The sequence below is a fragment of the Delphinapterus leucas genome, chromosome 1, assembly GCF_059928025.1.
Source record: "Delphinapterus leucas isolate spDelLeu-1000000601 "Yukka" chromosome 1, BTC_Dleu_Yukka2, whole genome shotgun sequence".
Lineage (NCBI taxonomy): Eukaryota > Metazoa > Chordata > Mammalia > Artiodactyla > Monodontidae > Delphinapterus > Delphinapterus leucas.
In genome coordinates this window covers 166,341,593-166,356,164 of record NC_143129.1, presented here as the reverse complement: position 1 = coordinate 166,356,164, position 14,572 = coordinate 166,341,593, and the positions used below count along the sequence as shown (strand labels likewise).

Here is a 14,572-nt window from a genome sequence, read left to right as displayed (position 1 = left end):
GCCCCCACCAGTCCCCACCTTTGGGGTCCAACCCTGCCCCCTCTGCTTTCTGAGGTCCAGCCTCAGGCTCTTCCAAGACCAGGCCCACCCTCTGGCAGAATGAGAGCCTGCAGACTGCCTGGGGGTGGGGGAGGGGAGAGAGAGGCCACTAGGGTCTGCTGAGCACCTACTGCGTGCCCCCGGCTTGACATCCATAATCACGGCCGCAGAGCTAAGTACGGGCTGTTATTGAGAAAGCCCTCAGCATGAGATAAACTGAGGAATCAGCTCTTCCACTGACTCGGACAAGTCCCATCACATGGAACACGCATCACACTAATGCTGCCTCCTAGGGTCATTGGACGGCTTCATCGGGGCCCTCAGTGCCACCCTCAGGAGTAGTTTCTCAACTCTCCCTGCACGTAAGGGTTTGAACCAGCCCGGGTCTCACTGCCTCACCCTGACAGGCGGGTCAGCTGCCCGCACCTGACCCAGCAGGGCCAGCCTCAAGGTCACATCCCCTGCTCGGGGGTGTGACCTGGATGTCTGGTCCCTGCCTATCCCAGCCGAGGCCTCTTCACAGCCTGCCTTACACTCCATCCAAGGGTTTATGGAAGAAACATGCGTCTTATCGCTAATTGGGCAATCTGGTCCTTTCACCTCCTTACTTAAAACCCTTCCACAGCTTCACATCACACGGCAGATGAAGCCCCTGCCCAATCTGGTCTTGGACCTCCTTGCTGCTCCTGGCTGCTCCCTGCCACATAGAGCTGCATGCAGGCCCTCGGAGGACCGCATGCATTCCTGCCTCAGGGCCCTTGCACGTGCTGCTCCCTCCACGTGACATGCTCTTCTCCACCACCCCCTCCCTTCACCTTCCTCTTAAACCAGCTTCAGATCCACGCTTAGGTCCACCTTCCAGGATGCCTCCCTACCTCTGCATGGCTTGATTACTGTCTGTTACAAGCCCCTGCGGCACACCCTTGATCAAACAAACTTTCACATATTGGGGTTTGGGGAAGTCATTCTGGCTTATCAAATATTGTACACCTGCTTTAATTTTTAAAGAAAAGGGCGTGTTGACCAGAAGTAAAGGATGTCCATGTGAAAAGTAAAGATCAAATGCCTCTCTTCCTGGGACCCCAGTGCCGGTCCTCCTTCGATGTTAAGACTCCTTTCCCGGATGCCAAGGCCACGCTGACTCGCTGTGGACGTGCAGGTCTGTTTTTTTGAAACCTTGAAGGAATGTATCCCCAACTTGTTTAATGTTCTTTGTTCTAATAAGACATAAAACTGTGCTGAAAATCACGCTTCTCCAGAGCGGTTCCACAGAGTAATCTGAGAGGCTGTCTTCTGGGCTATAGTCCTCAGTTTGGCTCAAATAAAACTCTTTTCTATTCTTATTATGGATTGTTTATTGATTTTTTTTGTCGACACCCAAATTCCTCCATCCTGTTATCACAGCCGAGCTCTCACTGCAGCTTTCTGTCCACTGTCTGTCTGCCCCACCAGACTGTAAGCATTTTGTCCCTAGTGCCTGGTGTATGTTCTGGCCTTTGGTGATGCTTAATAGACGTGGAAGGAAGGAAAGAAGATAGGGAAGGAGGGAGGAATCAGACCAGAACTGTCCCTGGAGCCTCACAGCCTGACTCACGGCTCCCTTCCCCGCCCCCAGCCACGTGCCCCTTTGCAGCTCCCTCCCCACACACCTCACTTTCCAGATTTCCCCTGCAGATCCAGCCCTCCAGCTCCCTGCAAATCCCTCTCCGCTGTCTCCTCCAGGGAGCCCTGTGGGGCTGGCCGCACGCATGCCACGCCCTCTGTCTGTCTAGGTGATCACCACTTCGAGGAGGGTGTTGTTGTCCCTTTACTGCTGAGGAAGCTGAGGTCAGAGGGCGAAGGAGTTTGTTCAAGGCAAGGGGGCCGTAGGGGACTCATACCAGGGCTGTGTGGCTCCAGAGACAAGGCTGCTCACCCCTCTGCTCTCAACTCCCCGTGGGAAATTTCCTGGAAACTCGAGGCCGATGCTTGGTCTCTGCCAGGCCAGACAGGCGCCCCCGGGCACTTGGCTACCTTTGTTTCTTTGAGTTCATCAAAGAAGTGTCGACAGCTTTTGATCTTTGAGGGCACACCACACACTTTTTTGGAGATTTCTCCTCATTTACTCCTTGTTTCTGGATCATCTCTCCATCTAACAGATGAAGAACTAAGGCCAGCAGGGAGGTGGGATGACTTTCCCAGGCTCACAGAGAAAGAAATATGTGAGGCTGGAATGTGAGCCCATGAACACAGGGACCTCGGTCTATTTTGTTCTCTCCTCCATCTCTAGTGCCCAGAAGAGGGCCTGGTATTGGTGCGGTACAAACGTTTGCCATGTGACCATGTGGTGGAGCTGGCTACTGTCCCCAGAGGTCTGCAGGCTTGTATACCCTTCCCGCCGTGCCTCCTGAGCCCTGGCACTCGGGCTGGCACTGCTCGAAGCAGAGGGAAGGCTGTCCTCATCTTGGCCTCCTGGAGGGGCCAGGGGATGGGCACCTGTTACCACGACACAGGGCAGCTGAGCTCCCTGCTGAGGAGCAGAAGGCTTACAGGGGGCTGTGGTACACCCTCTGGGGTGGCCTCCCAGCAGGTAACAGGTGTCCCAGGTGGTACAGCCACTGGATGCCAGGTGGCTGCAGTATCTCGAGGGACACCAGTACCAGATGGGAGCAAAGGAGGTGTTGAGGAACTGACAGGTGTGGGTGTCTCCCTGAGGCCAGGAAACCATCCCCCAGATGGCACCAGTGATGCCAGCTCCACTCTGGACACAAAGTGTGGGTGAGCGCTGTGCTGAGTGCTTCCCATTCGCTCCTCAGTCACCCCCTGCAACCCCCCTTGGGGCGGGGCCAGTAGTTTTTTTCCAGGCGTGCAGCTTGCGGGACTCAGGTGAAAGGCCCTGCCAAGTCGCCAGGCGGCTGAGGAGTTAGAAGCCAGGATGTTCCGGCCGCTTCCCAGAACTGAAAGCTGAGAGCCAGGACATCAAGCCCACACACGGGGGGGAAAATACAGGTAAGGGGACAGCCAAGTCAGTGCTTTTTTTTTTTTTTTTTTTTTTTTTTTTTTGCGGTACGCGGGCCTCTCACCACTGCGGCCTCTCCTGCTGCGGAGGACAGGCTCCGGACGCGCAGGCCCAGCGGCCATGGCTCACGGGCCCAGCCGCTCTACAGCATGTGGGATCCTCCCGGACCGGGGCACGAACCCGTGTCCCCTGCATGGGCAGGCGGACTCTCAACCACTGCACCACCAGGGAAGCCCCAAGTCAGTGCTTTTGAATTGCCTGAAACAGAAACTGACTTGACCGTGTTTAATGTTGCTGAGGTTTCCTGGGTGTCTCATGCATGGCCAGGCAGGGAATGTAGCCAGGCCCAGGGGGACCAGAGAGTGACCCCAGGTGGTACATTAAAGATGGCCACAAATTCCTTGTTACTCTCCCCTCATGGAGGAGAGGTGAAGTTTATCTCCCACCCCTTGAATCTGAGCTGGGCTATAACTGCTTTGACCAACAAAATATGGTGAAAGACATGCAGTGCCAGTTTGGGGACTCAGAAGCTTCTGGAAGCCCTGAGCTGCCATGTAAGAAGTCCAGTTCCCCTGCTGGAGACCCCCACATGGAGAAAGTAAGGCCCTGAGACTACACGGAGAGAGAGACAGAGATGGAGACAAAGTCAGGGACCCAGTCTGGCTAGTGTCTTCACCAAGGCAGCAGTCATGTGAGCAGGACACACTCTAGCCTGGTTGGAACCCAGACCACTGCAGCCCCAGCCAACACCAGTCAGAGCAGAAGAACCACCTGACTGAGCCTGGTCAACCATAGAATCGCACAATAACAGGTCTGGGTCCCAACCAGGTGGTTGTTTCAAGCCACTAAGTTTGGGGCTGGTTTGTTACACAGCAATGTCACTGAAACAGCCTTGGACTAGAAAGCCATCAGCACACCTGGAAGATGAGAGAGACCTCCCAGCTCCAGCACCAGCAGCCAGGTACCTAGGGTCCTCAGGTCCAAATTCCCAGAAGAGAGACACTGATTGGCCCAACTTGGGTCATGTGACCTCCTTTAACCAATCAGCTGAGTCCAAGAGGCAGGGTTACCCTGCATCCACATGGCCCTGATACCCCTCCCCCATGGAGGGGTAGGGTGGGGTAGGGGGCCAGTAGTGGGGATAATCTCAGAAGACAGGAAGTGTGGGCTGAGCAATTGTCACAGGGGCTGTGACAAGGTGCCTCTTTGGACAGCAGAAAAACCCCTCATCCAGGGCCTGGCACAGAGAAAGGGCTGGATGAAAGCTGTGCGTGGTTGTGTGACTTTTACGTTGCTCTTATGAGGTTGTGCTGTTTTACCAACTCCCAGGTTGGCTCCTGGGTGTTGCTGGTGGTGTTATTCTACCTCCTTGAACTGCCTCTAAGGAAGATCTTTCAGGACGGTCTGAGCTTCTTATAAAAGCCTTTTACGTGCTGTCAAGTGGGAATCTAGTTCTTACGCTAAAAATGCTCCATTAAACCAGAATGGGTTCCAAAAGTCAGCCAAGATCCCCCGCTGGGAGGCGCGGGATTGAGACTGCAGAGGGGCCTGGGACAGGGTCAGGGGAACATGGGGGTCAAAGACTTTCTTTGCGCTGTCCCTGAGGCAGGGGCTGCAGCTGTCTGTGTTGGAGGTGGGACTGAGGCTGCTGACGCACCAGGCAGCAACAGAGGAGACTCCAAGGGGGTGAGGGGCCAGGCAGGGGGGGGTGGGCCAGCCGAGGCTCCTCACCAACCCCACCGTGAACGTACACACACACTCACCCCAGGGCTCCTGGTACAATCCAAACCGTCTCTCTTTTCCTCCAGCTGGGTTGAGGGTGACAGGGCGCCCTGCTCAACTGAAGTCCCTTAAGAAACGGGAGAGTAGGGCTTCCCTGGTGCCGCAGGGAAGCGTCAGTGGACTCTCAAGTGGTTGAGAGTCTGCCTGCCAATGCAGGGGACACAGGTTCGTGCCCGGTCCAGGAAGATCCCACATGCCACGGAGCGGCTGGGGCCGTGAGCCACGGCCTCTGAGCCCATGCATCCGGAGCCTGTACTCCGCAACGGGAGAGGCCACAACAGTGAGAGGCCCGCGTACCGCAAAAAAAAAAAAAAAAACAAGAAATGGGAGAGTATCTGTCCCATAGGCCACCATCTCCCCACCGCCTGACACAGGGCACGTGCTCTGTGTTTGCTGTCTGCATGAATAAATGAATGAATGAATGGTGGATGGCCCTATCTGGTGCCTTTTTCTTTTGATGTCACACAGTCTTGGATTCAAGCCCTGTCTTTCCAACTGACTCACTGCCGAGCAAGTCATCTTATCACTTAGGAACTCAGCTTTCCCATCTGTAAAATGGGGACAACTCAAGTCTGTTCTGGGTAAGGTTGCTGGGAGGATGAAATGAGACCTCATCAAGGAATTTGCAACTGAAAAGGCAGAACAAACGTGAGCCAGGTTGGGAGCAGTGGCCCTCATCCCCGTTACCACCACTATTGCCATCCTGCGACCATCCCCATCACCCACCACCCTCACGGTCCTTCTTCCTGTTCCCCAAATAACCACACTGCCACTGGCCCCATTCAGTGCTTAAGTTAAGTCACATTTAATGGTTTTTTGAAGGGGAATAGAGAAATCAGAAAAGAGATTACAGCACTCTCAGTCAAGAAAGGGTGAACTAAAAAATATGGGAATATATTAAGCTTTTGATTAAAAAAATGCAAACGCAGTTCCTCCCACACTCACCCCTGCGTTCTCATGCTCTCAGACACACACCCAGCCTCAGGCGCGCGCACACACGCACACTCACATACACACTCCCAAACATGCACACGCTCCCTGCACACACACTCAAACACGCACTCCCCCCAGGCTCGCAGGGTGGGAGAGGGAGAGACCTGGTGTCGCCCCAGGGCCCCACCCTTCCCAAGCCTACCTCGCTGAAATGGCAAAGCTAGACTAAACTCAGGCTCTAGGGGACACACACTGGGCTCTGTGAGCTGCACTGGGGGCAGGGAGATGGAGAGGTCGTGGGGGACAGGTAGCCTTAGACGATTCTGTTCTCCAGGATGGCCAGCCGCTTACTCACAGCTTCCAGTGGACTGGGAGTTAAGGAGATGTGCAGGTTGGCCAGAGCAGAGCAGTGACGGGGTGGCACCTGCACTCAGGGCCCCCCTTCCAGGACTTTCTCTCACTTCCCCCTCATAGCGTGTGTTCCCCCCAATGTCAAAACTTATCCACCCACAGCCCTCAGAATGGTGCTTCCAAAACAAGCAAGCGGTTACAGTGAGCCCGGAAAGCTCAGCCCTGTCCAGTTGCAGTTTTAGGCCTGCTGCGTCCCCACCTAGTCCTGCCTGAGCCAGGGGAGCTGTGAGGGGTCCAGCCCCATCTGAGTGGAGACTGGTGGGTAGTCATGTCACCGAGAGCTTGAGCACCATGTTTTCCTGAGTGTGTCCAGGACTCTGTGTGTCCAATCTAGAGCTTGGTTCCTGCCTTTGCTTTGGCAGGGTCAGTATCAAAGCAGGGGCCAGCCTACCTGGCCAGGATCCAGCCTGTCTTCAGCAGGAGGCAGGCAAGGAGGAGCCTGCTCCGATCACACCACACAAGGGGCACAGCTTTCTCCTCTCCCGAGAGGGACCTCCCCTCCCCTCCCCTCCCCTCCCCTCTCCCTCCCCCTCCCCCCTCCCCCCTCCCCCTCCCCCCTCCCCCTCCCCTCCCCCTCCCTCTCCCTGCAGCAGCCTCTGGAAAAGGATATGCTTCCTGGTCAGGGCCTGCAGCAGCCCCTCCACTTTGGTCCGGAATTTCATGATGGACTCGCAGGCACACAGGTCTTCCTCTGGGGTGGACAGAAAGTAGGGAAAGAGAAAGAGGATGGTGAGCGGTTGCCTGCCAGAAAGGCGGGTGGTCACTGCCCAGGGCCAGGACTAGGGTGTCTTGGGGGAGTGTGGGGCCTAGGAGATGCGAGAAGGCAGAGAGACATGTGAAATTCTTAAGACAGAGCTCCTAGGAATGATGGAGGGGGGACGACCCCTGAATGTCTTCCTGCTCCCTCAAAGCCCTGGTAAAGAACTCCAATATTAGCTTCCCCACGCTGGTCACCTACTATGCAAAGGACACTGTCATCAGGGACCTCTAGGTGATCATGGTGACTCCTCACCCCGATTCTTTGGGGTTGAAGTCATTAACCCCACTTTACAAATGAAGAACTTGAGAAGGGAAACAACTTGCCCGATGGCCAACATCTAGTTAGTGTCAACAAACATGCAAACCCAGGCGTGTCTGGCTCTGGAATCCATACTCTTTACCACTGGGAACCAGCTGGCAAGGTCACCGGGGAGGATCAGGGGAGGAAGCACGGTTCAAATCCTGGCTCCTCCAGTTATTAAGTGGTTCCACCCCTCTGACCTTGGTTTTCCTGTCTGTAAAATGGAGATAACAATATTCCTACCAAATAGGATTAAATGATTCATATTTGGAGTGCACTGAGAAGAGTGCCACATGTGTAAGAGCATTCAATATACAGTTGCTGGTTGTTAAAGTCTGACTGGCCAGCCTTCCTCCTGATTCTGCCAACTCATGATGCCACCCCAGCTCCCGTCTTCCCCACCCACATCCAGTCCAGGATGGTTATACACACACACGCACACACACACACACACACACACACCCCTCCCAGAGCCCCACCTGCTCCTCCCATCAACACAATTTCTGGCCTCACTCACCCACGCAGATCTTCTTCTGCAACTTCTTGCCAATCTGGTTGATGGTCTTGAAGTCAGCCGTGTAGAAATAGTGCTCTGCCACAGGCTCCGAGGCAATTTCCCTCAGCTCATCCTCCACAGCGTTGCCCACACCCACAGCAAACATCTTAAAGCCTGCCAAGAGGAACAAGATGAGTAGCAGTGGCCATGGGGACAGGCAGCCATAGCTGAGCCTCCCAGGGAATCCCCAGGCAATCAATAGCAGACACCTCCTGGTGGCAGATGCTGGAATTGCAGGTACAATGATTGAGGAAATCAACATCTGCTGAGCTTCTACCATATATCAGACTTGTACTGACTGTACTGGGAACTTTGCAATCTCACGTAACCCTCATAACCATCCATCTGGTGGTTATTATTATTCTCATTTAATAGGTGATAAAACTCAGGCTTGTCCCAAAGTGGGGTTGCCTGCCAACAGCTGGTATGTTCTTGGGAACATTCAACTATAAAAGTTCCAAGCCTCACCTACCAAAGGACCATCAAGCCAGCCACTTACTTTTCTGGGACCTCAGTTTTCTCATTAGTATAAAAAAGAGCTGGACAAACCAATCCCTCCTCATTCACACTGAATCTGGGTTTAGGGCACTCATCAGAACAGACATAAGATAAACTATAGTTGAGTTGTTCCATGTGTACCCCTGGCCACTGGTGGTGTTCAGGGTTCAGACAGCACCTACCAAGGTCCTTGGCTTTCTTGGCAGCATCATTAATGTAGTCCTGGCTCCGACCATCAGTGAAGACAATGCCCACCTTCTGGGCACCAGGCCTGGCCCCGCTGGACACACTGAAGGAATTGTCGACGAGGTACTTGAGGGCAGCCCCGGTCATGGTGCCCTTCTCCATGTAGGACATGTTCCGCACAGCTGCCTTGATGTCCTTCTTGGTGTGGAAGCGGCCCAGCGGGAACTCCTGGCGCACAGAGCTTGAGTACTGTACCAGCCCCACTTGGGCCAGCTTGTCCGACACATCCAGCGTGTCCACAATCTGGTTGATGAACTTCTTCACCAGCTCAAAGTTCTCTGGCCGCACACTCTTGGATCCATCGATTAGGAAAACCAGGTCAGTAGCCGAACTGCCACCTCCACCGCTGCAGCCTGTCGGGGGGGGGGGGGCAGGATAGGAAGGCAGGGGAGTGATGCTCAAGTTCATAGTCATTCATCACAGCCACTGGCTGGGTACGCACCACACCCAAGATCTGTACGGAGGATCATCCCATTTGGTCCTCAAAACTTCCTCTGTGAAGCCTAAGTTCCTGGCCCCCATGTTACAGCATTGAAACCCGAAGCTCTAAAAGCTGTTAAATCACACAGCTCAGAAGTAGTGGCACCAAGATGTGAACTCAAGACTATGTAACTCCTTCCACCATATTAAACCTACCACCCACTGTGACAGAAGGAGGGACAGTAGTGAGAAGAGAACTTCTGCTGACGCCAAACTCTATAAGGCATCTATTACAGATTGGTCCAGAGGCCAAGTACAGAGAGGCTCAGGTGGGCTTCCTGGGGAGGGGCCAAGGCCCCGTCCCCTGCCCGCCACCTTCCCCAGGCTTGCCTGTGTCCGGCCCACTGACCATTGCAGGTCTTGCCATCACTGTTCAGGGTGAAGCCCTCGCGGCAGGCGCAGGTGTAGGAGCCCGGGGAGCTGAGGCACACCTGCTCGCAGTCATGGTCGCCTGTGGCGCACAGGTCTGACACCACTGTGGGGACAAGAGGAGACTCAGAATCTCGTGGTCACAGGGCCTCGGACATCTTGGCAAGGATGGACCCTCAACACGCTCAGGGAAGCTGAGGCCCCCGACTGGATGGGGTCCCAGACCCTCAGCCCAGGGCCAGAATCACTGCAGCAGTGCTGACATCCCCGGAGAAGGTGATATTGCGGATAATAAGCTAAAACTTCCCGCTAAAAATGTAGAGGCCAAAGAGGCGGGGCCTTTAATCCCCTTTGTTCACTTTTGTATTCCAAGTGTCTAGAACAACACATGCAGCAGTGAACACAGCACAAAGAAGATGCTCAACGAATACTTATTTGATACCACGTATTGAGCATTGTACTGTGCATGGAATTCTCACAGTCAGATTCATGCTCTTCCTAGGCCCGCCCCGTGCCAAAGACCCACCTCTCCTCTGCAAAAGACTCTGAACTTTCTCCTGCCCAATGCCCAGGCCCCTCAGACCCTTCCACATCACAGAAGACTCTGGCACCCCAATACCCCACACCCCCCACACCCCCACACCCCCTCTACCCCCCGCTCCCCCCCCACGCACACACACTCCCCCCCACCCCCACCCCCGTCCAAATAGCACAGGTTTTTTCAGGCCCTCCCCTTACTGGCTTCTGGCCCCTCCTTGGTCCCTGCCAGTACTCTACCACGAAAAGGACTTCTTTTTGGTATCGCATTTCCCCAACTCCCTTAACCCCAGGCAGGGGACAGCCCCCAGATCAGGCGGCTCTGAGTCCTGGCCCCGCCCCCGAGGTTGGCTCTGTCTCAGTCCCTGCCCCCGTATAGGGCACCTCCAGTCCAGGCCCCGCCCCCACGCTGCCGCTCTAAGCCACGTCCCTTTTCTGGTCCCGCCCAGACACCGGTACCCACACACACACACACCTCACTCCCCCAGCACCCTCCCAACCTGGTCCATCCCCCGCCCCACGCACAGCAGAAGGCCTCCTGGAACTTCTTGGACAGCTTCTCGATGACGCTGTAGCTCTCCACGTAGTCCACGTGCTCGTCCTGAGGCTCGCTGGCGATCTGCTGCAGCGTGGCCTTGTCCACACGGCCTACGCCGATGGCGAACAGCTCGATGCCACTGGCCCGGGCCCGCGCAGACACGTCCCGCACGCTGTCCTGGGGCCTCCCATCCGTCACCACGATGACCACCTGCGATACACACGCGGGGCGTGTGTGAGGACCCCGCCTCCCTCCCCGCGCTGGGTGGGCCGCTTGGCCCTCCAGTAAACCCTTAGGATGGTTGACATAAGAGGAGGTTGACCCAGAAGGGCGGAGTGGCTAGCCCAGGTCACACAGCTAGTCGGCAGCAGGTGGATCTGGCCCCCCACCAACACCAGGGTTTGGGCCTAGGGAAAAGAACCTGGATAGCGGAGGAGGCAACAGGTTTTCTCTGACTGAGAGACGTGGCTGAGCTGTTCTCTCATCTGACTGTGGGCTCTGGGTGTCTCCTCCCTCGGGCATGACCGCCTGAGGGCAGAGCCTCGTCTCCCCTGTCAAACGAGGGCCTCTGACAGCCGGGCCCAACCTGCGCTCAATACCGTACAGTTCTACCCTTTGGCCACCAGAGGGAGGCAGAGGCTACGGAATGGCAGTTTTTCCTCCGGTCTGGACATTTTCTCCCGTATGCCCTGGGAAGGAGGCTGTTCCCACATTGATGCCCAAGGAATGAAGGAAGATGCTGCCTTTTCTCCCTCCATTCCCCAAGATACTACCTGCCCTTTCCTAAGAGGAAAACACTCTTCCCCTCCCACAAGGCACCTGTGTGCCGTACCCCAGAAAGGGCAACAGGAGGGGACCCAGGTGCTGAGCCTGGCCCTCATTACCCCCTGCCGGAGCCTGCCCTGAAGTTGGGTCCTTGCAGCTCTGCTGGAGTCTGAGACTCGGCATCCAGCCCCCTTAGCTGCTTTTCTCCTTCTGACCTGGGTCTGCTTCTGATTCCTGAGTCCCCACCCCTGGCCCAGATGCCCAACCCCTAGGATTGGGTCTTGGTGATCTGACAGGCCTGGGTTAGAAATGCAGCTCCATGAGGCACAGCTTACCTTCCTGAGCCCCTGTTCTTTCATCTGGATAAAGGGGGTGTAGTGAGGCCCACATGAGACGATTCATGGTAAGAAGCCCGGAAGGAGCAGCATTATTTTTAATGTCATTACTCTGGGGCCCCTGGGGAGCAGCCTTGCACAATCTCTTCCCCTCCAGAGGCCTAGGCTCCTGGCACTGAAAACCTAGCTCTTCACTGTCACCTGCTGCCATGTTCCCGTGAGTCCCCACCTTGCTGATGTCCGGTGAGCTGGGGCGACCGCCCTCAGCGTCGCTTAAGGCCTTAGTGATGGCAAACTGGATGGCCAGGCCCGTCATGGTGCCTGTGGACAGCGGCTGGATGCGGCGCACGGCCTGCAGCAGCATGGCCTTGGAACCGTGGGCCCGCAGCGGGAACTCCTGCTTCACGGAGCTGGCGTAGTTGACCACGCCCACGCGGGTGGCATTGGGCCCCACGTCCAGTGACTCGATGACCTGGGACAGGAACACCTTCACCTTCTCAAACTCCACTGGCCGCACGCTGCGTGAGCTGTCGATGACGAACACCAGGTCTATGGGCCGGGTCCGGCAGAGGTGCCCTGGGAGGCGGCAAAGGTCAGGAGGATGGACCAGAGACACTCAAGACAAAGGAGCAGCGCACCAGCAGCTACTTAGGTCTGGACGTGAGGCCTCAGGCAGACTAGACCAGACATGAACCAGGCTGGCTGGGTCCTATCATCAGCATGGGGACACTGGAGCAAGCAACTTGCCAGAGGTTGCTCAGCCCGTGGGAAAGACAGAGGCTCAAATGGCGCCCTCACCTCTCTGAGCCTCAGTTTCCTTTCTGTACAATGAGCAGGTGGTCCCTTCCTTACAGGATCCTTTGAGGACAAGCAAAAAGGCACGTAGGGTGCCAGCACAGGGCTGGCATGCAGGGTGTTCAGGGGGCAGCAAAGGAGAAGACAGCCTTCAGGTTTCAGCCCAGAGTGGCTACCGCCAACAAGGGGCAGCTCTTTCCCCTGGCTGGGCAGGAGGGCCCTGAGGGTGGGCCCTCGGGCGGGCGCGGCCTTGAAGGCCAACGCAGCACCTGTCAACATGGCCTCTTTCATCTGAGCATTAAAGCAAATCAGCAAAGAGGACCCAGTTTGCGTCGATCTGGCAGCTGGTGTCCAAGAGCGGGATAAAAGGCAGGAGCTCCCACTGGCCACCTTGGCAGCCTGACCAAGTGGGCCCCCAAGACACACCCCCAAGGAGCGATGTCTTCCCAGACAGCCTGGGAGGCAGCGCCATGTTCTGGGTGGTACACAGAGCCCGAGTGAGGTAGACAGGGGTCCGAAGCCCAGCTCAGCCACTCTGTGGCCCTGGGCAGATCATTGCACCTTTGAAGCTTCACTTTTCTCATCTGTCTAGAGGGAAGAATAGGCCTAATGCCTGATGTTATCACCGGCCTGGACCTGCAGCCTGGTGGGACTTAGTACAAAGGCCAGCCCCCTCCGTCCCACACTGAGTCTGAGCTGCTCCCAAACAGGGATGCAGGAAGAAGAATCAGGAAAGGCAAGGTGTGCGGGACTGTCCCAGCCCCCAGCCACAGTGCCCTAGGCCCGGGCATCAGAGGTCCTCCAGGGACCTCAGAAATCACCTTGCAGCTGGCTCCCCAGTCTCCACTAGCTGAGGCTACAAATGGGTAAACTGAGGACCAGAGAGGGTGAAGGAACTGGCAGTGGATCAGGAGCCCAGGGGCTGAGGCTTTCTCGCTCTGTGGTCTTAGACGGGTCCTCTCCTCTCTGGCCTCTTTTTCCCCATCTGTACAGGAGGAGTTGGGCATTCTAGGATTCTGTGTCCAAGGCTGAAACTCAGAGGGGTACAGCCCATGGGGAGGCCAATTGGGAATCTGCTGGAAGGGCTGGTGGAAGGGGGAACCGCTTCTTGGCCACCCCCACGTCTGCATTTATTGGAGAGCCGTGAGCTCAGCCCTGGGCCTGGTGCAGCCCCAGATGTCAGCAGGCTCTCTGGGTAGCGTCTGCCCTTGGTGACGCAGAAGACCGAGGGCCCTGCAGTTTGTGTGGTCCCTGAGGACAGCCTGGGAGCTGCAAAGCCCAGAGAGAGGCTCAGAGAACCCCACTCATGTCCCTGGAAAGAACAGACAGGGTCACCCTGCCCTAGCCCTTGTGACTGTCACCATCTCTGTCTGCTCCTGGGTCAGCCTGCAGGCCACCCCTGCCTCCCTGCCCCTCTCCCCATCCTGGATCCCACTTAGCCTCTGTCTGTCTTGGTGCCCGGTGTCCCCCACCTCACATGGGCCCGCTCACCTCTGGACAGGGGCGCAAGGCCAGGTACACGAGGGACCTGCAGCAGCAGCAGGCCGCAGAGCACGAGGCAGGGGCCACAGAGTACCCTCATGGTTCTGGCAGTGCAGGCAGTATCGGCACAGTGGTGGGGACCAGTGGGGGCCAGGTCTTATCAAGCTCGCTGCCTGCCCAGACGGCCCCCCACTGACGTGGGGCGGCCCCCTTCAGGGGGCGGGGCCGGGCTGAATGGAGGTGTGTGTGCCAGGGAGGGAGGGAGCCGCCCGGCCTGGGCTCCGGAGGCCCCTCTGACCACAAGGGCTCCTTTGCCTGCAGGAGCTGCAGCTGGAATCCAGGAAATCTCAGGTGGGTGGAGGGTGGCTCCTCCAGGGCCCAGAGCCTGCGCTGGCCCGAAGTTGCCACTCCAAGCCCAGGGAGACCTGAGTCCAGCGGCCTCGCTCCCCAGCCCTGCCCGCACCCTCATCCCGCAGCCACGCTTTTCTCGCCCCCATACCGTTCCAACCCCAGTCTCCCCCGTCGGCCTCCGCTGCCTCTCCACACACGCCCTGCTCTCCAGCCGCGCCTGGATTCTGAGCTCTCCTCAAGCCTTTGTATATGCAGGACCATCTACCCATAATGCCCTTTCCTCCCGAACACTCTCTGCCTAACCATCTTCAAGGTCATATCGGGGCGAACATGTACCCGAGCCCCTAGTATGTGGGGGGCAGTAGGGAAGGTGGTTGAAAGCTCAGACTTAGGAGCC

General features: G+C 56.7%; 1 protein-coding gene across 2 annotated transcripts; it reads right to left on the bottom strand.

Annotated features, from left to right (window-relative positions):
* Nucleotides 1–5,191: 5,191 nt before the first annotated feature.
* MATN1 (matrilin 1) lies at nucleotides 5,192–13,945 on the bottom strand. 2 transcript variants are annotated; one of them, XM_022574954.2, is made up of 8 exons: nucleotides 13,834–13,945; nucleotides 11,777–12,123; nucleotides 10,435–10,657; nucleotides 9,353–9,478; nucleotides 8,460–8,876; nucleotides 7,741–7,893; nucleotides 6,774–6,854; nucleotides 5,192–6,115 (listed from the first exon to the last, which is right to left on the bottom strand). In XM_022574954.2, the coding sequence occupies exons 1-8, from the start codon at nucleotides 13,922–13,924 to the stop codon at nucleotides 6,066–6,068; spliced, it is 1,488 nt and encodes a 495-aa protein (XP_022430662.2). In that variant the 5' UTR covers nucleotides 13,925–13,945; the 3' UTR covers nucleotides 5,192–6,065. The 2 variants fall into 2 exon arrangements, with proteins under 2 accessions (XP_022430662.2, XP_089753521.1); XM_089897395.1 differs by having other exon boundaries at nucleotides 5,192–6,120; nucleotides 6,776–6,854.
* Between the last annotated feature and the right edge of the window lie 627 nt (nucleotides 13,946–14,572).

Bases quoted from the DNA above. Each gene is read 5' to 3' on its own strand.
- MATN1 (XM_089897395.1), bottom strand. From the start codon at position 13,924: ATGAGGGTACTCTGTGGCCCCTGCCTCGTGCTCTGCGGCCTGCTGCTG. The intron at 12,124-13,833 runs GTGAGCGGGCCC...GCCGCCTCCCAG, and splicing joins CCTTGCGCCCCTGTCCAGAG to GGCACCTCTGCCGGACCCGG. The intron at 6,855-7,740 runs GTGAGTGAGGCC...TGTCCACCCCAG, and splicing joins GCAGAAGAAGATCTGCGTGG to AGGAAGACCTGTGTGCCTGC.